At 48.6% G+C, this 27,338-nt stretch overlaps 2 protein-coding genes across 2 annotated transcripts; one reads left to right on the forward strand and one right to left on the reverse strand.

Annotated features, from left to right (window-relative positions):
* Window positions 1-366: 366 nt before the first annotated feature.
* Window positions 367-7,475, forward strand: CFAP119 (cilia and flagella associated protein 119). Its single transcript, XM_056863017.1, has 9 exons — window positions 367-390; window positions 541-572; window positions 989-1,054; window positions 2,165-2,334; window positions 3,532-3,602; window positions 3,741-3,857; window positions 4,222-4,276; window positions 6,539-6,610; window positions 7,297-7,475. The coding sequence occupies exons 1-9, from the start codon at window positions 367-369 to the stop codon at window positions 7,473-7,475; spliced, it is 786 nt and encodes a 261-aa protein (XP_056718995.1).
* Window positions 7,476-9,711: 2,236 nt separating this feature from the next.
* On the reverse strand, window positions 9,712-24,923 carry PHKG2 (phosphorylase kinase catalytic subunit gamma 2). The gene is made up of 9 exons (XM_056863015.1): window positions 24,815-24,923; window positions 15,011-15,186; window positions 14,395-14,449; window positions 13,707-13,772; window positions 13,425-13,588; window positions 13,114-13,204; window positions 11,668-11,821; window positions 11,291-11,416; window positions 9,712-9,996 (listed from the first exon to the last, which is right to left on the reverse strand). Exons 1-9 carry the CDS (start codon window positions 24,907-24,909, stop codon window positions 9,712-9,714), a joined length of 1,212 nt encoding a protein of 403 aa, XP_056718993.1. The 5' UTR covers window positions 24,910-24,923.
* Window positions 24,924-27,338: the final 2,415 nt, after the last annotated feature.

Genomic DNA, 27,338 nt, shown 5'->3' on the forward strand with positions numbered 1-27,338 from the left:
GTCGCACGTTATCGGCGCTTCCGGCCTTAAAGTGAGCTGATGTCCATTCAGTTTTGCGACGGCTAATTATATATAAGGCTTACAAGGCCCACTCTGAGACCACAGCCGATGGCGTCTTTACCGGTTTTTCTGGACGTTTCGGCTGCATGTCACGTTCTCCCCCCCCCCGTCTCTATGGAAACTCGCCCTTGCCCCCTCAGCAACTAAAAAGAAGCTTCATGAAGCGCGCGCACGTCCGTCATTTCCGGCCCTCTTTGCGTTGCCCGTTCTGATTCGGCGACCCTGCATTGAATTCTGATTGGCCGAAGCTGAGGTTGCCGTGGCAACGCGTGCTGGTACCGATCCTGTTCACCCCAGCGAACAACGATGGGTCCGGAATCCCTCCAGCAGGTGAAAGGGGCGGGGCTCGATGAATAATCAAATTTGGCAACAGCTTCGGAGGCCGAAATCCAACAGGTCTAGCTGTGTGTGTGGGGGGGGGGGGAGATGAACCCTGCTCCACCTATTGAATGCCGCTAAAAGGTTATCGCTTTCTTTCAGCCTCAGCAGCACAAAGCAAAGATATGCATGTGGTAAGTGGCATCCCTTTGTCTTCCAGTGCAAGTACCAATCCCACCCAAGATAGGGTTGCCAGCTCTGGGTTGGGAAATACCTGGAGATTTTTGGGGCGGAGCCTGAGGAGGGCGGGGTTTGGGGAGGGGAGGGACTTCAATGCAATAGAGTCCAATGGCCAAAGCGGCCATTTTCTCCAGGGGAACTGATCTCTGTCAGCTGGAGATCAGTTGTAATAGCAAGAGATCTCCAGCTAGTACCTGGAGGTTGGTAACCCTAATGCCAGAGCCAGACACACTTTAGTATGGAGCAAAGGGAGCCTTTTGGTGGTGTTGGGTGTCTGATACATTCTGACCTCCCTGTGTGTGTTAATATTGTATAGGTGGTGGTGTCAGCCTGTCCTTAAATGCGTGTTTTCTTTTCTTCTCTCGTGCAGGAAATACCTGGACGTTCATTCCATGGATCTCATTGACAAGGCCCAAACCACCGATGAGCTGAAGAGGTGATGGAGTTAAAGATTTCCCAGCTAGCCTTCCTAAATATGTGACCCAAACAAAAAAACTGGCGTGGTCACACACCAGAATATAAAAATGTGTATGTGATAAGCTAAGCAGGGTTGGCCCTGGTTTATTTTTGCTGCAACAGATGAACACGGTAAGCCCTCTGAAATTTTTTAGGGACTCCTATCAGTGCCTGGGTGTTCCCCCAAGGAAAAGCTGTAGTTCCGTTGAGCCATTTCAGTTTGAGAAAAAGGCATAAGGGAAAGGCGTGATCTCTGCTAGCCTTTAGGCTGCAGTCATGATCCGAATTGAGCTCCCACATTCCTGCTATTTAAAGAAAAAAAGTGCTAGGGACTCCATTCATGGAACTTCCAGCATGACATCTAGTTTGGGACTGGGTGAATATCTTCACCCCAAGTTGCTGCTTATGATAGATTGCAGTGGCTAGAACCCTTCAAAACACAGATCTACATTCAACAGTCCTTCTCTGCACATAAAACATTCACTGGCAGTGTAAGCTGCACGTTTTCTGGTTGCATTAAAAGCAGCTGAGTCCTGTGGTGTATTGGCTTACTGCGGCACACGCTTCTATAGGCTGCGGCCTGGGTCATCAAATAGGAGAAAATAAGGCCACGCCAGTAGGCAGGAAGGACAAGAAAAAACAAGGTGTAAGTTTAATTGTTCAAGGTGGGAGCTGAGAAATCTTTATAGAAGATCCCCTGACGAAGGTGTGTGTAAAACGCATAGGGATCTAGAAGGGATAAATCTAAAAGGGAGACCCAGCGAGGTGTAGTGGTTAAGAGCAGTGGTTTGGAGCGGTGGACTCTAATCTGGAGAACTGGATTTGATTCCCCACTCCACATGAGCGGCGGAGGCTAATCTGGTGAACTGGGTTGGTTTCCCCACTCCTACTCATGAAGTCTGCTGGGTGACCTTGGGCTAGTCACAGCTCTGATAGAGCTCTCTGAGCCCCACCTGTCCGGTTATTGCAGTAGATTGTGCAAACCTATGTCAGGCTCTCATCAGTTAGAGGACAAGTAATACAATGGCTAAAAGAATCCTGCAAATAAAGGCCTGTATTGATCCCTTCCTTCTTCCTTCCTTTTGGCCAGTCTTCTCTCTGAGTTCTTCAGCCTGCAAGATTTCCCGTCAAACCCGCGCTCCGCTATCTTGCTGGATTTGTACTTCTACTGCATCCACTTCTGCCGGGATCAGGGGTTCAACCGGGAACAGACCTCGGCCTTCTTCTCCATCGTGAAGGACACACATGAGGCCTGTGTGGGTAAGGAGGAGGGGGGGCAAAGCCATTGGAGAGGAGGGACAGCTGGGAGAAGACATCTTGAGAACTGTTGGGGATGGTAGGGAGGGGTCCATCACTACGTGCAGACGTTTCTGCAGACCAGGGAGAAGCGATGGGAGGCTGGACTCCCGTTCCCCAAATTTCCCCTCACCCATCATCTAGCCCAAGGGTCCCTGACTTTTTGAGCCTGGGGGCACCTTCAGGATTCTGTCACCGGGTGGGTGCAGCCACACAATGACAGTCACAAAATGGCTACTGCAGGAGGTGGAACCAACCACAAAATGGCTATTGCAGTAGGGTTGCCAGGTCCCTCTTGGCCAGCAGTGGGAAGTTTTGGGTCAGAGCCTGAGGAAGGCGGGGTTTGGGGAGGGACTTCAATGCCATAGAGTCCAATTGCTGAGGCAGCCATTCTCTCCAGGTGAACTGATTCGGCTGGAGATCAGTTGTAATAGCGGGAGATCTACAGCTGGTACCTGGAGGTTGGCAACCCTACTACTTCAGCTTACCTTCAGCCACACAGTAAAGATCCTTGTGTTGTGCTGGAGCTGTTGCCCAAGTAACATTTCTAAAAATCTGTACACCCAATCAGAAGCCTTGCTGGACAAAATGCCCCACTTGACCCCACCCTCGTTCTGAAAACACTTGGTGGGAAGCAGGAACGGTGTTGGCAGGTGCCCATATGGGCCCCATGTTTGGCACCCCTGCTCTTGCCTATGGACCCGTTGCCCTAGGTGACAGCCAGCTTCCCCGTCTCAGCCACACTTGCAGTATCATAAAGAAACAAAGCAGTCACAAGTGATGGGGAGGAGGAGGAGAGTCGGTGGACCTTCTTGTCACCAGCCAAGAACTGGGCTGTGGATAAAGGGGAGGGGCTGTGGCTCAGTGGAAGAGCCTCTGCTTGGCATGCAGAAGGTCCCAGGTTCAATCCCCGACATCTCCAGTTAAAGGGACTAGGCAAGTAGGTGATGTGAAAGACCTCAGCCTGAGACCCTGGAGAGCCGCTGCCGGTCTGAGAAGACAAGACTGACTTTGATGGACCAGGGGTCTGATTCAGTAGAAGGCGGCTTCATGTATTCTTGCGTTCATGATCTAAGTTGAACATGACAGTTCACGGAAGGAAAGGGTAGCACTCCAATGGGATCCACCACTGACCCCCCAATTCTTCCCCCACCCCTGCAGAAACACCGCTACCGAATGTGGAGGAATGCTACAACTATTTCACTGAACTGGTTTTCTGCCACTCCATTCGGGTGAGTGCCCTTGTACTAGATAGGACAAGAATGGGAGCTTAACCCAGGTGAGATCCTCCAAACTAGTGCCAGTTTGGGAGAGAAAAATGGCATCCCCCCCGCCCACCTCCTTTTCTCCCTTTTCTGTTCCCTTTATAGAGACCTCCCTTCAGCATCGATCTCTTCAGTCAAGACCAGCTGCTGGCCATAACAGATTACGTGATCAACACCTACTTCCGACACTTAAAACTTTACAAATATGCTTTCACTCCACAGGTAAAAGCAATCTCTCCAGGGTGCAGAAGGGACTCCCGCCCCAATCTTCCTTCTTCAGTGTGGGAGGCAAAATGTGGGTGCAGGAGGGACACCCTCCCCCCCATCTTCCTTCTTCAGTGTGGGAGGCAAAATGGTATTGGCTCCTAGACGTGCTGTGCCAAAAGTTACATAATGTTCCCTCCAGCACCGTTTGGCTGCCACTACCAATTTTATTGTTGACAGCAAGTTTCTGGCCCTCATGGAAACAGCAAAAAAGCTTCATAACGTGGGACTAGAAAATAATGAACCAAGGAAACCAGTAGATTAAATTAGCCCTCCCGTCACACAAACGAGTCCTGAAGCCACGATCTCCTTCTTCCCCTAGGTGCGGTTGGATATATCCTTCTCCTATATTGGGATGCCAGAGCCCAAAGAGGAAGGTAAGATGTGGGGATGTTTCCTGCAACCACCCTTTGAACCTTCAGCCCTTCTACGCCCTTTTAGCAGGTGAAGACGTTGAAGATCTCAGGAGGGCCCTGATCGTTCGCAATCCCCATGCGCCTTCTTACAGGTTAGACCTCAACATATAAGGCCACTGTATGCAAAGTCAGACAATGAGTCCTCCTAGCTCAGTATGAACACATGAAGCTGCCTTATACTGAATCAGACCCTTGGTCCATCAAAGTCCATACTGTCTCTACTCAGACTGACAGCAGCTCTCCAGGGTCTCAGGCAGAGAGGTCTTTCACATCACCCACCTGCCTAGTCCCTTTTAACTGGAGATGCCAGGGATTGAACCTGGGACCTTCTGCATGTCAAGCAGAAGCTCTACTACTGAGCTATGGCCTCTACAGTATGATCTGTAGGCTGACTGACATCACCTGTCCTGGGTTGCAAGCAGAAAAAGGTTTCTTCTGGCACTTGCTGAGGTCTTTTCAACCAGAGATGCCAGGGCCTGGACCCTTCCACAGGCTCTTGGGCCCTCCCTATTTTAGGATGCGACAGCTCTTGCTTTGAACTGGGCCAGAATAATTTTTTTTTACATATATATAAATTTGTATTGGTTTTTCAAAGAAATAATACAATCTAACTTATTCAGCATTTAGTCAAGTGTAAGGACACCGGTTGCCAGTCTCCTGGACTGGTCATGGCAACCCCCAATATACGTGCACACGCTGATCCTTACCCCAAACGCTCCAGAGAAAGGCTTTCGTGCGCCAGTGAAACTGACACGACAGCTCCCATGCATCCCACAGAGCCAGCAGCTGGGAGACAGAGGCCAGGCCAACCTTTCCAGTTAACATGAGAGACTTCATTTCCTGTGTGCACCTTCGTTCCAGCAGAAGCCATTTGCTAGAAAGCACACCAGCACGTAGCCCTCGCCAGCATTCCCCCCCCCCATCCCCATTGCTTCATCAGCAGCAATTAATGGACAATCAGCAGACATCCTGATAACAGCACCTCCGGCCATGCAGATGAGCCCCGGACATGGCAATATCGCGCCTTGGTGTTAAGTCATTAATCCAATCTGCAGAGACTCCCGGTTTCTCCTGGGGTTGCACAAGTCACTGGAATTAGAATAGTCTTTCCAAATTCTCCCCACCCCACCCCGGCAGCCGACCATTAGTCTTTTTGTCACCTTTTGTTTTATCTTGGGAACCACGAGGGTAATCCAATCAGCCCCCACCCCCTGAAAGAGTATAACTGAGGTCCCAAAAGTCCATACTATTACCTTAGGTCTTCCCCTCCATACTTGCTGTCACTCTGCTAGTCTGGGTAGCCATGCCAGATATCCAGCTTTCCAGCCCTGCTGGTTAAGCCACGGAAATCCATACCCCTTCCCCCTCCTTTAGCCGCATGCAACTCAGAATATCTCCGCTCCAGGACAGGTGCAGTATATCCCTTCATCTGCCTGCCACATGGCAAAAGTCTCTTCCTACTATCTTTTATTCCTAGATTCTTTGAATGTATGTGTGTACTGCTACATTGAATGCCTGAACTACATAAACTTTCTTAATTTGGAATCCTTTGCCTCTGTCATTCTAAGGTCACAGTTACGGGCTCTGGTATAGTTGGTTGTATCCTGCTTTATAAATATTATAGTTACCGTGTGCTCAGCTAATTCCCCAATTGAAGGAGCATTTCGGGTAAAACAAGGTATCAGTTTGTACCTTTAAGCCCTATATGACTTAGGACCAGGGTACCTAAAGGGCCGTTGTCTCCCAGGAACTAGGATCACAGAGAAAGGCCCTCTTGACTGTCCCATCAACCAAAGAAGCTTGTCTGGTGGGTACACAAAAGGGCCTTTTCAGTGGCAGCCCCACAGTTATAGAATGGTCTTCCCAGGGAGGTGTGCCTGCCCCCACCAACAGCCTCGATCTTTAGTAGGCAGCTGGAGAGTTTTATTCATGACGACGTCTGATTAGTTCTTTTGCCTACCAGCAGTTTTAAATTATGGTTTTAATTACTGGTTTTTATCTATTTTATTATTATTTACATTGTAAGCCGCCTTAAGTTTGTATAAGATAGAAAGGCGGCTAATAAAATTTTAAAATATAGTCATACAAGGGCTAAATTAGTTCAGGCTTAGATGAATGAAGGCTCCACCATGACAGATCTGTGGCTCAGACAAAGCTATTCCATTTCTCCTCCTGCCTCCCCCGCTGTCAAGGCTTCAACCTCCCTCTTTCCTTCCGCACCAGAGCCGGCCGAGAGCTCAGAGCCTCCCATATCACCTTTGCAGGAGGAGGATGAGGAAGCTGCCGCCGTGGAAGGTAAGAAAGATGGGGCTTCTCAGAGCCCCCCACGCTATGCGACCATGTTGCAGGGGTTTGGCTTTACCTCCTCGGGCAGCGACAGGCGTCCCTTCTTCTTTGTTTCCCCCTGTTCTTAGGTCGAAGTCTTGAACAATAAAACCATAAAACTTAAATAAGGCTCGTCTCTAAAAACACTAACTCTTCTCTGCAGCCTTAAAAAAATGAATAACAAAATAGGTACTCTGAGAGTCAGAGTCCTTCAAGAGGAACTGAACCTTTTGCTCCAAAGTTGCTTGTAAAAAGGCAGACCATTTGTTAAAACATGGTATAATCCAGAAGTTCCCAAACCTTTCAGGCCACCGCCCGCTTGGTTCCACAAACTCAACCCCAGCGCCCCCTACCTTATCCAACAACATAGTTGAAGGGGCCCACCTCTAGTGCCCCTCAGCTGCTCCCTTGCCTCTTAGTGCCCCCCTAGGTAATCCAATTGCCCCCCCAGGGGGTGGTACTGCCCACTTTGGGAACCACTGGTATAATCAATTTTAGCCTAAGTCGGTACACGTCAGGACAATGCAAAAGGGACATGTACCAAGGAGTCTACTGACTGAAGAGGGCAGGGACACAGCTGGTCCAAAAAAGGGATCCTTAGCATATGGCCCAACCACTGAAAGGGGCTCCCTTTCACCCTGCTCCCCCCTCTCTAGACCCCACGGCCGCCCTGCGCGAGTACATCTCAGCCCAGCTGAACCAGGAGTTGGCCCAGCTGCGCCAGTCGGTGGAGCAGCGCCTGCGGGCCACGGAGGATCAATTCAGCAGCAAGCTGGTGCAGCTGGAGAAGGGGCACAGCGGCGGCAAGGGAAGCGGCAAGGGCAAGAAGAAGTGAGCCAGGAGCCCAGGAGGGGGTGGAAACGAAGGAATAAATATTTTGGAAGTAAGACGGTGCCTTCATTTGTCTGCCACGGTAGTGGTTGCAAAGGACCATCCCTAAGCCTTTTGTTGTGCATCGGAAGGGAGGGAGGTTTGCAGAGCTGTGACCAAATGGACATAGCGTTTGGATTCTCCGTATCAAGGATTGGACATTATTGCTCTTTATTCTTCCTCCCACTGTCATAAGAACATAAGAAAAGCCCTGCTGGATCAGACCAAGGCCCATCAAGTCCAGCAGTCTGTTCACACAGTGGTCAAACAGGTGCCTCTAGGAAGCCCACAAACAAGATGACTGCAGCAGCATTATCTTGCCTGAGTTCCACAGCACCTAATATAATAGGCATGCTCCTCTGATCCTGGAGAGAATAGGTATGTGTAATGACTAGTATCCATTTTGACTAGTAGCCTTAAATACCCCTCTCCTCCATGAACATGTCCACTCCCCTCTTAAAGCCATCCAAGTTGGCAGCCATCACCATATCCTGGGGCAGGGAGTTCCACAATTTAACTATGTGTTGTGTGAAGAAATACTTCCTTTTATCAGTTTTGAATCTCTCACCCTCCAGCTTCAGCAGATCTCTTAATGTCTCTTCTATCTCTCCCTTCAGCTTTTACTTGAGTTGATCTTTCCCCTCTATTTTTTATTGTTGCCCTCTGCACTTGCATTTGAAGCGTTCAAAAAAGAGCCATGCAGGAGTTGGATTTTAGAAGTGTGATATAATTTAGGGATGGTCCCCTAAGGAATTAATAAGGGAATGCAACTGTGCCTTGACGGCACTTTCCACCACCATCAGGTTCCCTGGGGATGTGTGGTTAAACCACTCAGGACGTTTCTAGACTATCAGTACTGTTGCTGTGTAGGATCTAAACCTCTCCCTGAAGGAATAATTTCTTTTGGGACTTCTGCATCACCCTCTCCCCAGTTCTCAACATGGCAGGGACACAGCCAGGGAAAAGTAATTCTTTCCCCTGCCACCACTACCCAGCGGAGTGGGCTGCGCTAGTGGCCCAAGCACCTATTGGTCAGTGCCTGTGAGGTCACTTCAGCTAGACTGATAGCCAAAGGTGCAAAAGACAAGGGGCTCTTCTTTAAGGTTAGTTTGGCTCAGATCTGTGCGCATCCTGTGTTTTCCAGCTGAACGCTCTCCCTCCAGTGCCTGGCATGTCTCACCACTACCATGCTCCACCACACCCCTCCCTTGAGGAGGGGCCGTAGCTCAGTAGTAGAGCCTGTGCTTGGCATGCAGAAGGTCCCAGGTTCAATCCCCGGCAAATCCAGTTAAAGGGACTAGGCAAGTAGGTGGTGTGAAATACCTCCGTCTGAGACCCTGGAGAGCCACTGCTGGTCTGAGAAGACAATACTGATTTTGATGGACCAAGGGTCTGATTCAGTAGAAGGCAGCTTCATGTGTACTACACTCCCTCTGTCCTAGCTGCCTCGTGTACCCTTTGGGATTGTACTACAGGAAACTTCATCTCTCCATCCTCTGGTCCCCCTTTTCAATATCCTCCCCCACCCCCCATACACACAACTTCTTGGGAATGACCAGTCTTGGTCACATGTCCATTTTTATTCTATTTACGACATGACTAGAGGTGGGGGAGGCAACCAAAGAAACACACAGAAGGGCCCAGCCCAGTTCCCTTTAACAGAGAAGCGGAGGGATGCAGTGTCCAGTCCGGATCCCTCCTCCCACCCCCTGTAGGCCCCCTGCCAACCAATACTGTCCATACATGATGTCAATTTACACAGCAGTAGGGAAATTTGGCAGCTGGAATGGGTGAGGCAGGGTACCTCCTCACTGTGGGAAGAGATGTAGAATAAAACCCAAATTCCTGCAATGCAGAGACAGAACCTCCCCCCTCCCCCATGGGCCACCCCAAGTCTCCATAATCCTAACATCGCGAACCATATTGATGCTCTGTGTTCTTGGCTCCATGCAGATCTAAGGTCCGTCACTCCTGGCCAGCCACACAGTCAGGACCCAGTGATCCTGAAAGTAAGGCCCCTGGTCCCCTACATTTTTGGACCCCTTTGCATGCAAGGGCAAATGTTCCTCTTCCAAGAGGTCTCCACAACTTGCCAGTCCAGCAGGAAAGGGGGAGCCCTTCTCCAAGGGGCTCCCTCCTTCTCCCTCCATGGGCGTCAGAGACCCTGCGATCCCAGCTGTGCCGGAGCAGCGACCAGGCATCTAGTTGGGAAAGTCGTCCGCAGTACAGGAGGGCGGCTCCTCCCCTTCTGTGCTCAGCAAGATCAGCTGGATGGCCTTGGGGACGTTTTCAAAGAGGGCAGCCCGGTTCTGCTGCTCGCCCTTTTTGACCCAGTGTCCGTAGATGCGGAAGGCGCAGGCGTCGATCAGCTTGCGCACCCCCTTGAGCCCGTAAGGGTCAGACATCAGCAGCTCCTTGGTGACAGGCCGCACCCGTCGGTAGTTGGAGAAGATGCGGAGGGAGGCCCGGACGGTCCAGGCAATGACCTGTCCCAGAAAAAAGACAAGAATATGGCATGTGGGGCATCCTAAGTGGGAAGCTAAGAAATGCTTGAAAGCTGGGCAGGGGAAAAGGAATTCTCTCTCCGTTGTCTTCTCCTTTTTGTCCCCTCCCAACATATGGATATGCCCCCACCTCCGGAAGTATTAAGCACCCAGATCAGACGCTGAGTTGGGTCAATTATGAGAGCACAGAAGAAGAAAAAAAGAGGGAGGGGAGGAAGATCTCTACAGGGACCAAGTCCTATGAGGAAAGGTTGAAGGAGCTGGGTATGTTTAGCCTGAAGAGAAGACAGAGGGGATATGATAACCATCTTCAAGTACTTGAAGGGCTGTCATAGTGAGGAGGGTGCCAAGTTGTTTTCTGTTGCCCCAGGCGGTCGGACCAGAAACAACGGGTTGAAATTAAATCAAAACAGTTTCCATCTCGACATTAGGAAGAATTTCCTAACAGTTAAGAGTGGTTCCTCAGTGTAACGGGCTTCCTCGGGAGGTGGTAAGCTCTCCTTCCCTGGAGGTTTTTAAGAAGAGGTTAGATGGCCATCTGTCAGCAATGCTGATTCTATGACCTTAGGCAGATCATGAGAGGGAAGGCATCTTGGCCATCTTCTGATCACTGGGTGTGTGTGGGGGGAAGGTAGTTGTGAATTTCCTGCATTGTGCAGGGGGTTGGACTAGATGACCCTGGTGGTCCCTTCCAACTCTATAATTCTATGATTCTAGGGTATGCAAAACTAGTAGGAATTTATAAACAGTTACTCTTCAGTTAAACTAGAACCAGGGACGAGAACAAAACCACCAAGACAGGAAAGATGCCCATTTTTTGTAGAAGAGGAAAGACCCTTTTTTTTATCCCTTAGAAGCTCCTTGATCCATTGATCTTGAGCAGCACAGTTTTGAATCTAATGTTTGAGGGATATAAGGACTGAGATAAATTTTGTCACTGCCAATGTAGCCTTGGGATCCCTATCACTTAATAAAAAAGGCAGTATATCAGACACAGAGGCATTGGATTTATGTATTAAAAGAGATATATTGTGCTTTAAGGTCCTAGAGGAAAGATCCAATGAACGATGGGCGGGAAAGACAGAAGGTAGCGTTGGAGCCAAGATGAAGACCAGGAAATAAACACAGGGATGTTGTGCACTAGGAGAAAACGGGGACCCTGCAAGAGTTCATCCCTTTATAGCAGAGCTTAAGCTGGAACCATGACTGGCAGGGCCTGATAGATTAATTGATCTGGGGGTGGGGCAAAGTAAATAAACGAAAGGGAGAGGCTTACCCTGAATTTGTGGTAGGGACTGAAGCGCTGGAGCTCGCGGCTGCCGCAGCGCTGAAAGAACGGGTGCTGGAGCGCCTGTTCGGCGGTCAGACGTTGCACTGGGTCCACCTGCAACAACCGTGAGATCTGCAAGAGACGAAGCAGGAGGTGTTTTGGGGGGGCGGTTGCAGGCCATGGGTCAGGCGCATATCGTCATGGGGGGATGGTTTGGTGGGAGATATGGGGATTGGTTTTACAAGCCTTTCCACGGAATTCCTGTCGCAAACTTCAGCCCCTTGGCTTTCATGGATGGGGGCCAGGTGGACATGACAATGTATACGCCGCCCCAGATATCGCAGTGTGATATGTGAGCTGGGATTTGCGCGTTATCATCTTACCAGGTCCTTGACAGTGTCGGACCGGTCGTCCCATTCCGGAGAACCAAACTGGTATTGCCCCTCCATGATCATCCGAAGCATCAGCATCTGCTTGCGGTGCCAGAAAGGGGGGGAGCCAGCCAGGAGGGTAAAGAAGATGACTCCACAGGCCCAGCTTTTTTGGGGGGAGGGAGAAAGATTTAAGAGAGGGTGTTCTCGCACCTCTTCCAGACTGTCCTAAGACCAAAGAACAGCCAAGCGAGAGCAGCATTGGCCTAACCAGCAGTGTACACAATTTACGAATTGAACCCTGGCGTGTCCACACCAAGTTTTGCAGTGCACATGCTAAGCCAGTCTAATATGAATCCAATGCAAAAGGATTGGACAGCTGCAAAAAGAGTACTTAGATATTTAAAAGGTACTAAAAAATTTCAGCTAGTCCTGAATGCTAAAAATGATAAACAACTTTGTTCTTATGCTGATGCCAGGTGAGGAGACAGAGAAAGTGGCAAGTCCACAACTGGTTATATGGTACAATTGGTAAATGCACCAGTTCATTGGCATACTATTAAACAAAAGTTTACTGCAACTAGCACTTGTGAAGCAGAGTACGCAGCTTTGAATGACTGCATAACTCAAGTCGAGTAGTTTTTGAGTTTACTAAAAGATTTCTGTATAGAAATAAAGGTGCCAGTCACAGTTTATTGTGACAATTCAGCTGCAACCCAGCTTGCAATGGAACACAATTTCAAACAACGCAGCAAACACATTGCAATAAGGTATCATAATGTACTTGATGCAGTTAACAGAAACATGGTAAGAATTGAACATTGTGATACAAAAGAAAATCTTGCTGACATGTTCACTAAATGTTTAGATGCTGGTAAATTTACAGAACTCAGGAAACTAAATGGAATAATGTCAAACACAAGCATTGTTGAGAAGGAGTGTTAAGAATAAAAAGGTTGTGAGCAAACAATGGTGTTTGACAGGAGGCTAGGCTAGGTGACTCAAACCAGCTGTAGCCAGGTGATGCAACTCAGCTGCAACAGTGACTCAGCATTGTGCTGATTGGCTAAGCATAATATAAATGTGGCGAGCTGATAGAGCTCTCTCTTCTTCAAAAAAAAATCAATTACTAGCCAGAACTCTTGACGGACGGATTACTAACTGCTGAACTAAGGACTGTGTAACTGGACTCTGATTTTGTACTGGTGATTTCAACTTGGTAACTATATCCTACTCTGTAAATAGTCTGTATATAGCTTTCACTGACAATATACTGGGTTGCACTAATATGCTCACTGGCTTCTGTGTGGTTTTTGTTTGCTAAGTGTGTCTCCAACCCATACCTAAGCGCAACAGTTCCTGCCGTGGCGAACAGCCCTTCTTCAGTTCCTGCCTGCCAATGACCCCCCGCCCACATACACTGCCTTCCCTCCAAAGACAGGATTTATTACAACTTACAGGTCCACTTCCTTCCCATAGCCAGGATGAGTTTCATCCATGGAGCATTTAAGGATCTCTGGGGCCAAGTAGCCGGGAGTTCCACAGAGCTCTGTTGGGGGATTTGGAGAACAGTCAGACATCCACAAAACCCAGAGGTCTAATGCCCCATCCCCGTCCAAATCTCAGTCCACAGACTCCGTTAGCGGAAGGCCGTAAGACAGAGGTTTGCGTACCCCCCCTCTTTCCCCAAGGCAATGCATTGGCCAGCTCTGCGGTGTAGACCAGGGCTCCACACCCCTTCCCAGCCTGGCCCAGCCCCTATTCTCCACCTCGCAGTTTCTCTCCCGGCTCCAAGTGGCAGGAGAAGCCGAAATCGGACAGCTTGATGTTCAGCTGGTCATCCATGAGGATGTTCTCGGGCTTGAGGTCCCGATGGATGATGCTGTTGGCGTGGAGGTAGCTCACCGCCTCCAGAAGGGCTCGCATGATGCACCTGCAAGAGGGGAAACGGCCTTGTCTACTGCGGCCCCCATTCCTCCCGACATCGGCGGCCCGCAGCAGAAAACGGGCTGGAGCAGGCAGGGGCGAATTCAAGCGGAACGACCCCTTACCTGGTCTCTTTCTCACTAAGGGTTACCTTCTCTGTCAGGTAGTCGAAAAGCTCTCCACGTCTCATCCTGCAGAGGGAAACATAGGACCTGGGGTAAATCCACTTGCAATGGGGGACAGCACGGAGGAGAGAATCAAGCTATTCCCCAACACCACCCCATGACAGGGCCAGTGACTTAAGCTCGGGAGGACTCGCGTTCAAGTCCCACCTCGGATACAGACTTATTAAGTGGCGTTTTGCAGGGTTATTTTTCCTTGAGAGGTCGGTGCAGGCCCATGGCGGGAAGACTGATGATTATCTACAGTTGTGTTGATTGAAAATTTAGTAAAGCACAGAGGGGAAAGTAGCAAGCGCGCAGCAGGGCAGGGTCCAAAAGAAATGTCAGTTCGGCCTGCAGAGTCTGTGAAATCAGCACAAACCAGGCACCCTTGCTTCCCAACAATTATCGACTCAGACAGATGCCGTTTCTTCTCCCAGCCTTGCTTGCAGCTCCCTTTCTGAAGGCTGCCTGATATGTTATTTTGGTAGCCCCGGCCGATTTCCGAGCCAGAAGAAGCACATGCCCATGCAAAAGGGAAGCAGTAAGAGTCTCTGCCTTTTTTTTTGGACCCTTGACGAAGCCAATACTTGCAACAGTTAGAAAGGTTATTTCCCATAGCAGCTCCTGCTTTTGGGGGATTGTTACTTACAAGTCAAATACCAGGAACATGAAGGTGGATGACTCATAGGAATCTATAAGAGTAACTGGAGGAAAAGAAAAATAAAGAGAGGAGGGACTGAGCAGCTGTGGCATTGTTTCCTTCAGCATAGGCAAGGAAACAAAACAGCACTTGTGCACCGCCTAGTGACAGAACACAAGCATTACAAACCAGGGTAAGCCCACAAAACAACGAAGCCCGTACGGAAAACAGCCAAAAAACAGATTAAGTCACTGTTCAATCATCTTCTATAACGGAAGGAGAGGAATGCCTTCTGTGGGGCTGAACTACCATAATTAAGTGGGATTCGGAGAAACTCATCGGTAAAGGGGTGAATTACGGTACCGATGTCAGAGTTTGAGGGAGGAGACAACACAACATTATTATAGATGTGAGAGGTCAGCATGAGAATACTGGGGTGAATTCTGAGATCAGAAGCACTGGAATGAAATGGCTTAGATGCTGAGGGTCAGGATTAATTTAATGGTGCCCATTCAGCACTACATTAGGGGAAATTACTGATGTTTCACGGGGAGAGGGCCAGAGATTGGAATAAATATTTGGGTTACAGAGGTGGGGGCTTCGGTTGCCAAGAATCACGACTCACTGATAAAGGGGTGGCCGGAGACTTGCCGCAGGATCTGAATCTCTTTGCCTGTAGACACGCGCACCTCTTCCAGCTGCTGGGGGGTCATGCGGTCTGGGGTGAGTTCGATAATCTTTACCGCATACTCCTGACCTGTCTGTTTGTGTATGCAGCGGCGGACCACGCTGCTCACACCCCTGCAGGGAAGGACAAACCGGGAGGGGAGGGGGGAGAGAAAGAAATCAAAGTTCTGGAAATGTCAGGCTAACAGGTTAAACAATGGGGGGAACCCCCCTCCTACCATACATCACCTTTTAAAAAACATTTATTTACCCCCAACCAGAAAGGAATAAAAATATATATCAAATAATAACAGTGGTGGTAAGTCTACAGATAAGCATCTATAAAGGTTTTCACATATCTAAAAATGTATCCAGGCACAGTTGTCATCTATATGCCAGACATTCAGATGCTGATAAGTCCATTGGATTACAGGAGATGGACATTTCTCTCTCCAGGGTTATAATATAAGTCTTTTATCAACACTAAAGGCCCACTAAATAAGTGAATTAAAGTGGACTGGATTAGGACATTTTCAATCAGAAAATTACAAAGTGTTTTATTCAGGGAATGACAAAAAGAGAAGAAACAGAGTTGCTTTAATAGTGAGGCAAGATGTAGCAAAGGCAGTCAGGAGCTATAATGCAAAGTCTGACCGAATAATATCAATCAGACTTCAGGGAAAGCCTATAAACATAAGCATCCTTCAAGTTTATGCCCCAACTACAGATGCTGATGAGGAAGAAATTGAAAGTTTTTATGCCAGTGTTCAGGAACAAATTGATCACACACCTAAACAAGATATGCTGATAATCATAGGTGATTGGAACGCAAAAGTAGGAAACAAAGCAGAATCAAATGTTGTTGGCAGATTTGGGCTAGGAGCACAGAATGAAGCAGGAGAACGCCTCGTAGAATTCTGTGAAGACAACAATCTGTTCATTGCAAACACATGTTTCAGGTAACCAAATAGACGATTGTATACATGGACATCACCAGACGGCCAGTATAGAAATCAAATAGATTATATAATTGGAAGCAGAAGATGGAGAAGCTCTATTCTCTCGGCCAAAACAAGACCAGGAGCCGACTGCGGTACAGATCATGAACTGGTAATATCGAAAATCAAGATAAAGCTTAAGAAAAACACCAAAACATTCATAGCACCAAAATACAATCTAAGCAATATTCCGGAAGAGTTTAAAGACCATGTAAGGAACAGATTTGCATTACTAAGTTCAAGTGAATGTAAACCTGAAGAACTATGGGTGGAAACTAGAGATATTATCAAGGAAGAATGTGCAAAGACTATTCCTGTAGCCAAAAGAAAAGAAAAACCTCGATGGATGTCTGAGGAAACTCTTAAAATTGCCAGAGATAGACGAGAAGCAAAAGTAGAAGGTGACAGAAATAGAATCAAAAGTCTAAGTGCAACGATCCAGCGACTAGCACGTAGAGACAAAGAGACCTATTATAATAACCAGTGTAAAGAAATAGAAGAGAACAACAAAAAAGGAAGAACAAGAGATCTGTTCCACAAGATCCAAGAAATCAAAGGGAAATTTAAAGCACGGTTAGGCATGCTGAAAGATCAGCATGGAAATACATTAACTGAACAGGACAAAATAAAGAAAAGGTGGGAACAATACACTGAAGAACTATACAGAAGAGATGAAAGGATAAAAGATTCTTTCCAAGAAGAATCTTTTGAAGAAGAACCTACAGTTTTAGAAAGTGAAGTGAAAGCTGCATTGAGCGCAATCGGGAGAAACAAATCACCAGGAGCAGATGGGATATCAATAGAGCTATTTCAAGCCACAGAAACGGAGTCCATCAAAATCTTGACAAGAATATGCCAACAGATATGGAAAACAAAACAATGGCCCACAGACTGGAAACGATCCATTTACATTCCAATTCCCAAGAAAGGAGACATCAAAGATTGCAACAACTATCGGACCATTGCATTAATTTTTCACGCAAGTAAAGTGATGCTCAAAATCTTACAGCAAAGGCTGTTACCATATATGGAACGAGAAATGCCTGATGTTCAAGCTGGTTTCAGAAAAGGAAGAGGCACTAGAGATCATATTGCAAATATACGCTGGTTACTGGAGCGTACGAGAGAATTTCAGAAGAAAATCAGCTTGTGTTTCATAGATTACAGCAAAGCTTTTGACTGTGTGGATCATGAAAAGCTATGGCTGGTTTTAAAGGAAATGGGTGTTCCACTACATCTGATTGTTTTGATGCGCAACCTGTACTCTGGACAAGAGGCCACAGTTAGAACAGAATATGGAGAAACTGAATGGTTTCCAATTGGCAAAGGTGTCAGACAAGGATGTATTTTATCTCCCTATCTCTTCAATCTATATGCAGAAAACAGAGTTACCTGTAACTGGTGTTCATTGAAGTCTTCGTGCAGACACACATATGGGACTGCGCAGGCGCAGGCCAGCCTGTCGGTGGAAGATTTTTCTAGCCTCCTAGTAACAGAGGGGGTGCCCCTCCCCTCTTGGGTGAGCGTGGCGGTTCCTTCCCGCCCAAACCACCACGTGACCCAATGGGAGGGGCGCCCCCTCCTCCCTCAGTTCTTGTGCGCCGCCGTGTACTCCTAAAGTGAAAGAAAAAACAATAGTGAGCCACAGCGGGGATGGAGGGAGGGATGTGTGTCTGCACGAAGACTTCAATGAACACCAGTTACAGGTAACTCTGTTTTCATTGTCAGTCTTCAGTGCAGCCCCACATATGGGATTTTAGCGAGCTACTCACGATACTGGAGGTGGGAGGCGCACTATTGGAATAGTGACTGCAGCACTGCCTTTCCAACATCAGCCTCTCTTCTCGCTTGCAGGTCCAGTGCATAGTGGCGGACGAAGGTATCAGCATCCGACCATGTTGCTGCTTTGCAGATGTCTAGGAGGGGGACTCTCCTGTGGAAAGCAGCTGATGCACCTGTGGCCCTTGTGGAGTGTGCTCTAACGACCAGTGGACATTCAGCACCCGAAGCTTCATACGCCGAACGGATAGCAGCCACGACCCACCTAGATAATGTTTGGGAAGAAGCAGCCTTTCCCTTTTTAGGACCCGCATAACAGATAAACAATGACTTATCTATTCTGAAATGCTTAGTTCTCTCCAAATAATAAAGAAGAGCCCTCTTAACATCTAACGTATGCAAGGTTTTTTCCGCAACTGATGAGGGATTAGGAAAAAACACAGGTAAGGTAACTGGTTGTGCCAAATGAAACTTGGAAACCACCTTAGGCAAAAACTCCAAACTGGGGTGAAGGACGACCCTCTCCTGGAAAACCTTCAGGAAGGGTGGGTCTGACCTCAAAGCAGCCAATTCACTTACACGTCTGGTTGATGTAACTGCCACTAGGAAGGCCACTTTCCTAGATAAGAGGGAAATAGGACACCTACTCATAGGTTCAAAGGGGGGTCTTGTCATTCTAACAAGAACCAACTGGAGGGACCACTGGGGAACTAAAACCGGAACCGGGGGGAAAACATGTAACAAACCCTTCATAAACCTTTTTGATAAGGGGTGAGAAAAAACAGTAGAACCTTCGATAGGGTCATGGTAAGCGGATATCGCGGCCAGAAACACCTTCACCGAAGATACCGCTAAACCTTTATGTGCTAACATAAGCAAAAATTCAAGAATTAATGTCAAAGGGCAGTGAAAGGGTAGAGCGCCTCTTTCTAACACCCAGTTCTGAAACTGCGCCCACTTCTTAGCGTAAGAATCCCTAGTGGAGGGTTTCCTTGCTTGTAACAGGATCTCCTGAACTCCACTACTTAAGGTATGATTTGTGCCCCGATCAGCCATGCTGTTAGGTGAAGTCTGGGTATGTCTGGATGCTGTATACCCTCCCACACCAGAAGATCCGGGACCTGCGGGAGGGAAATGACATTGGGACCGGCCAGTCTGACTAGTTCCGGGTACCAGATTTGTCTGGGCCAACTGGGGGCAATAAGAACACAACGGGTGTTGTCTGTCACAAACTTGTTCAACACCCTGGGTAATAGCGGGAAGGGGGGGAAGGCATAAAAGAACCGGTGGGACCAGCTGATCTGGAATGCATCTCCTAGGGAGATATCGTCGTTCCCTGCTAGAGAACAGAAAAGAGTTGCCTTTGTAGATTCCCGGGTCGCGAACAGGTCCACCTCTGGGAATCCCCACCTTGCGAATATTGGCACAAGGTATTTGTCCTGGATAGACCATTCGTGATTGGTCACATAGTCCCTGCTGAGACTGTCCGCCCACGTATTTGCTACCCCTGCGATATGGATCGCCCTGATGGTGACTCCCATAGAAATGGCCACATCCCACACTCTGATGGCTTCTTCGCAAAGGGATCTGGAACCAGTGCCCCCTTGCTTGTTGATGTAAAAGACGGTACTCATATTGTCCGACTGGAGGAGCACTCTGCGACCGTAGATCACATCTGAAAAAGAGGTAAGGGCCAGACGCACAGTGACCAATTCTAACATGTTAATATGGAGGGAGGATTGTGGCCCCGTCCACAACCCCTGAACAGCATGACCTTCGCAATGGGCCCCCCACCCCGTAGGGAAGCATCAGTGGTTAGGGTCATTTCATGAGACCAGTATCCAAAGGGAATACCACTGAACAGGTGATCATCAACTAACCACCAATCCAGAGACTTAAGTATAACCCGGGGAACCGAAAAATGGTGGAAAGGGGTATGCAGCATGGGTCGGAACACACTGAGAAACCACAACTGCAGTGGTCTCATATGGAGTCTAGCATTCAGGACCACAGCGGTAGTAGAGGCCATTAGCCCTAGTAACCTCTGGATAGACCTGACGGTCCGCCAACGCACCCTTTGGAAGGAACGAACCAGTTTCTTGATAGAGGTAGCTCTCTCTACTGGGAGGATGCCCAGGGCTCGGCGGGAGTCCAAGAGCCCCCCAATGAAAGAGACTCTCTGGGTAGGGATGAGGCGGGACTTTTTCCAATTTATGGCAAGGCCCAACCTGAAACAGGTGGATAAGACCAATGCGACCTGACGTTCTAGGACGTCGGGAGACGCAGCTACGATCAGCCAATCGTCTAGATAGGGAAAAATTGTAAAACCCAGCGTCCTAAGATGAGCCATCACCACTGCTATAGTCTTAGTGAAGACTCGGGGAGCAGTGGCCAACCCGAAAGGGAGGGCAGTGTATTCGTAAATATTGGGCCCTTTTCTGAATCTCAGGTACTTTCTGTGGCTAGGATGGATGGAAATATGGAAATAAGCGTCTCTTAAGTCCATCACCACAAACCACGCCTCTCGGGCTAACAATTCCATAACATTTGGAAGCGACACCATTCGGAAACGTGAAACAAAGAGGAATTTATTCAAATCTCTGAGATCCAAAATAGGCCTGCGGCCTCCATCCTTTTTATCTATAAGAAAAAACCTAGAGTAAAAACCCCACTCTTGGGAAGAGGGGGAAACACATTGAACCGCTCCTTTGGCGAGCAACTCATCTAACTGAGAGGCAACTTCTGCCATTGGGTTATCACTGGCCTCGGAAGGAGGTCGCAGTGGGGGCAAACTTCTAAACTCCAACATGTAACCCAACATAACAATTTGGAGGACCCACTCATCTTGGCAAATAGCCTGCCACTGTGGTAGGTACTTATGTAATCTGTCCAGGAAAAATAGGTCTTCTTCCTGGACATGTGAGAGTCAGAACTTGCGTCCTTGGTGGTGCATATCCTTCTGAGGGGGAGGTGCAGAGGCAGCTCGGCTTTTATTGCCTCCGAAAGAGTTGGGTCTCCTCCCAGTCCCTCGGGGTTGGTACTGCTGCCGAGGATACAGTTGCTGCTGCTGCTGTTGCTGCTGTGGAGGCCTGTAGTACGATGGGTAGTAATTCTGCCTCCTCTGAGGTTGGAAGCGATCCCTGGTAGTAGTTGAAGCAGGGAGGACTCCATATGATCTGGCCGTCTGCCGGTCTGTCTTCTTTTCTTTCAGGAAATCGTTGGTAGATGAAGAAAAAAGAGTCTCACCCTCGAAGGGCAAATCCTCAACTCTAGCCCTGGTGTCAATCGGGAGAGCAGTATTCCTGAGCCATGAATGTCTTCGAATTGTGATGGCTGACGCTAACGTACGTGTCGAAGTGTCAGCAGCATGCTTTCCCGCTGCAATTTCCTGTAGCGAGACCCGCATGGCTTCGGCCTGTACTTGCTGAATGGCTTTCCTGGGCTCTTCTGGAATATCATCCAGATGCAAAGATATCTTTTCCCACATGAACAACTGGTAGCCACCCAGGATGGTCTGGAAATTGGCTATCCGAAAATTAAGTGCTGCTGAGGAGTACACTTTCCTCCCCAGAGTATCAAGCCGTTTACTTTCTTTATCAGAGGGCGAGGCTTGGTGGCCGATTTTATGCTTCGCCTGCATCTCCTCGGTAACAATGGAAGATGGAGGAGGATGGCTAGATAAAAATGAGCATGAATCAGGCTTCACTCTGTAGGAGTTATCCACCCTTCTAGTAGTAGGAGGGGCAGAGGCAGGTTTAGAAAAGATGGGGGCTTGGATATCTTGAAGGCCCTCTAATACAGGAAAAAGTACCATATCCACAGATCCAGCATGGAGTCTACTTAGGATTTTATCCTTTGGCTTGTTATCCACAGCAGTTACATCAAGGTCCAGGGCTGCAGCAATCCTTAACATTTGGTCTGCCCTAATTCTAGAATCTTCAGTAAGAGGGACATTATCCTGGTCACCAGACATATCATCTGGGGATAAATCAAGAGTGGCATCCGATGCTGTATTCATAGCCGAGGTTCCCTCCATAGGATCGTATGGATCTAAAGGAGCAACATACTGCTGGAACTCAGGTGTAAGGATTGGAGGGTCCAGGTGGGCTGGCAGTGCCCGTTGGACAGGCTGACCACAAATATCCAGGTTTCTGGTCCTGCAGAACTCGATCCAACTGGGGATGTCAGCAGGAGAGATAAGCATTTGTTGTGGCTGCTGGTAACATTGCCAATGCAGGTTAGGCGCAGGAGAGACTGAACGGGATTCAAAACCCTCAGGGGAGGGATAAATTAAATCCTGACCAAAAATAGAATGAGCAGGTGACCCCACTGACGGGGTTTTAGGAGGAGGGGGGGTAATAGCCCGTGTCACCTTAGCAGCAGAGCTTTTCTTTTTCTTATCAGATTTATCCTTATGTTTCAGCCTCTTAGGGGAGGAAGGCTCTAGCGGAGCAGAAGAGCTCTTTCTCTTTCCCACAGACGACGAGCCCGCGGTAGGGGGCCTCTGATCTGCAGCCGTCAGGCGTGAGCTCGAGCCCGAGGGCGGAGGGACTGCAAAAGCTGGAACCGAGCCAGGGGGCGGAGCGCCGGTCGGGACCGAGGCAACTGCAGGCGTCGAGCTAGCTGAGCAGGGGAGTGTGCTTTGAACCGAGGAGCCCTCCGGTTCGACAGTTGGGGCCTGAACGACTGCCCCTGTAGCGGGCGCAGCGCTTTTTGCTGGGGCTGAGGCTGTGCTCTTCGCAGAATGGACAGACGCTGCCCCCGATAAATCAGCTGATGGTCGGGTCGGGGTGGAGCGCACAGAAGCGGTTTGCTTTGCCGTTGCCTCCAAAGACTTTTCCCATAGGGCAGCCTTAAGCCGAAACGCCCTGTCCTTCCTGGCTGCGCTGGTAAACTTCTTGCAGACGGCGCAAGTCTGCACAGAATGCCCCTCCCCCAGACAAAGAAGGCACAGCTCGTGCTCATCAGAGCAGGGCATTTTTAAGCCACAAGAGGAACACTTTTTAAACGGCGGCTTAGCTGCCATGGCGGCACTAAGAAGCGATTCAGTCTAGGCCAGATGGACTGCCTCAGACTGGGTAAGTATCTGATGAAAACTCACGAAAAGCAGGAGGTTTATTGAACACTTCTACACCACACGGCGGCGAAAAAGGAACTGAGGGAGGAGGGGGCGCCCCTCCCATTGGGTCACGTGGTGGTTTGGGCGGGAAGGAACCGCCACGCTCACCCAAGAGGGGAGGGGCACCCCCTCTGTTACTAGGAGGCTAGAAAAATCTTCCACCGACAGGCTGGCCTGCGCCTGCGCAGTCCCATATGTGGGGCTGCACTGAAGACTGACAATGAACATATAATTAGGAAAGCAGGATTAGATTTAGATGAAGGTGGAGTGAAAATTGGAGGGAGGAACATAAATAATTTGAGATATGCTGATGACGCTACATTATTGGCAGAAAATAGTGAAGATTTGAAACAACTACTGCTGAAAGTTAAAAGAGAAAGTGCCAAAGCAGGACTGCAGCTGAACATCAAGAAAACAAAAGTAATGACTACAGGAGAATTACACAACTTTAAGGTTGACAATGAGGAAATTGAAATTGTTCAAGACTTTCTATTCCTTGGCTCCACCATCAACCAAAAGGGAGACTGCGGCCAAGAAATTAGAAGGAGATTGAGACTGGGAAGGGCAGCCATGAAGGAGCTAGAAAAGATTTTGAAGTGTAAGGATGTGACTCTGGCCACCAAGACTAGATTAATTCATGCCATCGTATTCCCTATTACTATGTATCGGTGTGAAAGCTGGACAATGAAGAAAGCTGATAGGAAGAAAATAGATTCCTTTGAAATGTGGTGTTGGAGGAAAGTGTTGCGGATTCCGTGGACTGCCAAAAAAACAAATCAGTGGGTTATAGATCAAATCAAGCCTGAACTGACCCTAGAAGCTAAAATGACTAAACTGAGGCTGTCGTATTTTGGTCACGTCATGAGACGACAAGAGTCACTGGAAAAGACAGTCATGCTAGGAAAAGTTGAGGGCAGCAGGAAAAGAGGAAGACCCAACAAGAGATGGATTGACTCAATAAAGGAAGCCACAGCCTTCAATTTGCAAGATCTGAGCAAGGCTGTCAAAGATAGGACATTTTGGAGGACTTTCATTCATAGGGTTGCCATGAGTCGGAAGCGACTTGACGGCACTTAACACACACATACAAAGGCCCAGGGAGTCGTTTGCTTGTTTTTTGACCACCAGGAGACAGGCAAATAGTTTAAAAAGTACATAACCATCCTCAAAGATCAACTAATATTCTAATACAAAATTGGTATGAGCGATCACTTCCTCCCAAATAACCAGACAGCCCCAAAGCATACGTTAAACATACGTGTCCTATAAGTTACAGGGGCAGCAATTGGACACTTTACTTAGACCTTTACTAAAAAGGTGTTGTGGTGTCCAGTATTACACAATTTTTTGATGAATAAGTCGCAGCTTAAAGTCCGTAGCAACAACAGGTATAAAATTTAGGGCAACATTCCATTGCTCTGGCAAAACAGAGCAATCCAGCTCCTTATTCATGTCTGAAACACTGCATATCACATTTATCAGCATCAAAAATTTATAAACCAATATTGCAGGTTCCGTTTTCTGCATCGATTCAATGAGAGTTTCCAAGATATAGGGAGATTCTGAAATGCTCAATGTTACAGGGTCATAGTTAGATACCAACAAATGTTGCAGTTGTAAATATTTCGCAGTGGAATCAGCTACCTGGGGGGGGTGAGCTCCCCCTCACTGGCAGTCTTTAAGCAGAGTCTGGACAAGCACTTGTCAGGGATGCTCTAGGTTGATCCTGCATTAAACAGGGGGTTGGACTAGATAGCCTGTATGGCCCCTTCCAACTCTATGATTCTATGATATTGCCGTTCATCAGAAGTTGACCCACAATGCTCCTCCTGACATGACCGCCCCCCCATCCTTGCCCACACTTTACCTGCCAATAACATCCTTGGGATCATATTTCTGGTAAAACTCCTTCGCTCCAGCCCAATCTGGGAGTTCATCGTCAAGTCCCACGTCCCGGGTCATCCTGCCACAGGAGCAGAGGGACGTGCAGAGATCTGAAAAACCAAGGAAGGGGAATGCAGAGGAGACATTTTCAAACTGAGCAAGTCCATGGCAAACATGTACTGCCTGCCCGCACCTCAGGAGGAGACTGGGAAGAGGAGCTGGGAAGGAACGCAGCAGAGCCCTTTGGAGGGACAAATGAGGCAGTCAAAGCAAGAAGCAGAGAGGGTTGTTGGGCAAAGCAGCTAGAGGCATGCCGGGCAGCACGTTGTTTTCCAGGGGATTGGTGGAGGAGAGAGAGGAGAATTCGTTAATCAGGCAGAAGAGCCCTACCCGCTGGATGAACAATTCCCATGCCTCTGCAAGCCACGTCCTTTGCTGAGGATCCTCCCTTTGGACCCTCAAACAAAGTTAACATCAACAGGTCAGTGGTGGAAAGTGCCTTCAAGTCACAGATGGCTTATGGCGACCCCCACAGGGTTTTCAAGGCAAGAGGCGTACAGAGGAGGTTTGCCATTGCCTGCCTCTGCGTAGGAACTCTGAGCTTCCTTGGTGGCCTCCCATCCAAGAACTAACCAGGCCAACCCTGCTTAAGCTTCTGAGATCTGACGAGATCAGGCTAGCCCTCATGGTAATTCAGCTGGCAAAGATTCCTGCTGACTGGAATGAATCAGCGCCCCCAAACCAATAAAGAATCCGAAAGCCACGCCATCAAAAGAGCCACCAGTTCATAACGCCTCCGAGGACCCAAATCGAGCCTACCGTCCTGGCTGAGTGGATGCAGGGATAAACAGACTCGAGCCCTGATCTGTTTCTTTCAAAGTCAAGGAGCTCTGAGCGACATTTGAACCTCACAACAACCTTGTAAGATAGGCTAGGCCAGGAGTCCCCAGTGTGGTGCTTGTGGGCAGAATGGCGCCCGCCAAGTGCTTTTAGAAAGTGGACAGGGCCAGGTGGGGCTTTTGCCCAGCAAGGCCTTTGATTGGCTGTGCAGCTTTTTAAAAATATTGCCGCCGCCAAAGCACAAGGATCTTCACCGTGTGACTGAAGGCAAGCTGGGGCAACCATTTCGTAGCTGGTTCCACCTCCTGCAGTAGACATTTTATGGCCGCCGTTTTGTGGCTGTGCCCACCACACTGTCAGAATTCCAAAAGTGCCTGGAGGCTCAAAAAGGTTGGGGACCCCTGGGCTAGGTGGACACGCAGGAAGCTGCCTTATACCGAATCAGACCCTTGGTCCATTGAAGTCAGTATTGTCTACTCAGAGCGGCAGCGGCTCTCCAGGGTCTCAGGAAGGGGTCTGTCACATCACCTACTTGCCTAGTTCCTTTAACTGGAGAAAACTGAGGATTGAACCTGGGACCTTCTGCATGCCAAGCAGATGCTCTACCACTGAGCCACAGCCCCTCCCCAAGGGTCTGATTCAGTGTAAGGCAGCTACGTGTGATCTGAACTATCCGGTCTCTCCCACAAGACCTCCAACCCCTTGAGATCCCCCATTTCCCCCCTCCCAGGCTTCTGTGGTGTAGTGGTTAGAGGGCTGGACTAGGACCTGGGAGAGCCAGGTTCGAATCCTCACTCGTGCCACGGAAGCTTGCTGGGTGACCCTGGGCCAGTCGCACAATCTCAGGCTGGCCTACCGCACAGGATTGTTGCGAGGATAAAATGGAGGAGAGGAGAACAAAGTAAGCTGCTTTGGGTTGGGGAGGAAGGCAGGATATAACTGAAATAAATAACATAAAGCGACGTCTTGTACAAAAAAATAAAAGGGGGAGGGCTGACACAGGGTCCCATTGTTATCCGACAGTGGGGATAAAAGCCAAGAATGCCACAGGGTTGGTAGCATTTGTTAGAAAGGGTAAAGAAGAAAAAAATAAACTTCTGCCCAACTGAACTAAGGGGGCTCTCACCTGACAGCATAACACGGCTTCTCCTACCCGCCACCTGCTGCAATTGCAGGCATGCCCAAACAGGACAGATTGGCTTCCTGCCTTCTTAAGTTCGCACCACTTCCTCTAAAAACGGGCTGTTTTTAACAGTTGCCATTACCGTGCCCCCACCCACCTCGGTTTTAACGCTGCTCGGGCCAATTTTGGAACTGTACACCGAACCTGTGATTTCAGGGTAAGAGCCAGAGAAGCATTCACAATTATGGAAACCTGACCCAGGACGGTTAAGCATTACGATTCTATTTATAGTGCATCAACGTAACGTGACAGTTTTAAATGTTTTTCATCCACAGTAACCGTTAACTTGTTTTCCCAGTTGGGGGGAAAAAAAACCCCAAACCTGTTGAGGATTAAAGTATCTTTTTTCACTTTTCAAATAAAGATAACTTTTTAAAAATACTTGATCCTTATTGTGCAATATGAGCCCTACATCGACCACATACGACAGCTCCTCTTCAAAACAACAGCAACAACAAAAACCCACTACTCTGACCTACCCTGC

This window comes from Euleptes europaea, chromosome 18 (genome assembly GCF_029931775.1).
Source record: "Euleptes europaea isolate rEulEur1 chromosome 18, rEulEur1.hap1, whole genome shotgun sequence".
NCBI classification, from domain to species: Eukaryota; Metazoa; Chordata; class Lepidosauria; order Squamata; family Sphaerodactylidae; genus Euleptes; species Euleptes europaea.

Coding starts and splice junctions, on each gene's coding strand:
- CFAP119 (XM_056863017.1), top strand. CDS start 367: ATGGGTCCGGAATCCCTCCAGCAG. Junction 1,055..2,164: donor ACCACCGATGAGCTGAAGAG/GTGATGGAGTTA, acceptor CCTTTTGGCCAG/TCTTCTCTCTGAGTTCTTCA. Junction 4,277..6,538: donor GCCAGAGCCCAAAGAGGAAG/GTAAGATGTGGG, acceptor CTTCCGCACCAG/AGCCGGCCGAGAGCTCAGAG.
- PHKG2 (XM_056863015.1), bottom strand. CDS start 24,909: ATGACCCGGGACGTGGGACTTGACGATGAACTCCCAGATTGGGCTGGA. Junction 11,417..11,667: donor CCGACACTGTCAAGGACCTG/GTAAGATGATAA, acceptor CGTCTCTTGCAG/ATCTCACGGTTGTTGCAGGT. Junction 9,997..11,290: donor GTCCCTACCACAAATTCAGG/GTAAGCCTCTCC, acceptor TTTCTGGGACAG/GTCATTGCCTGGACCGTCCG.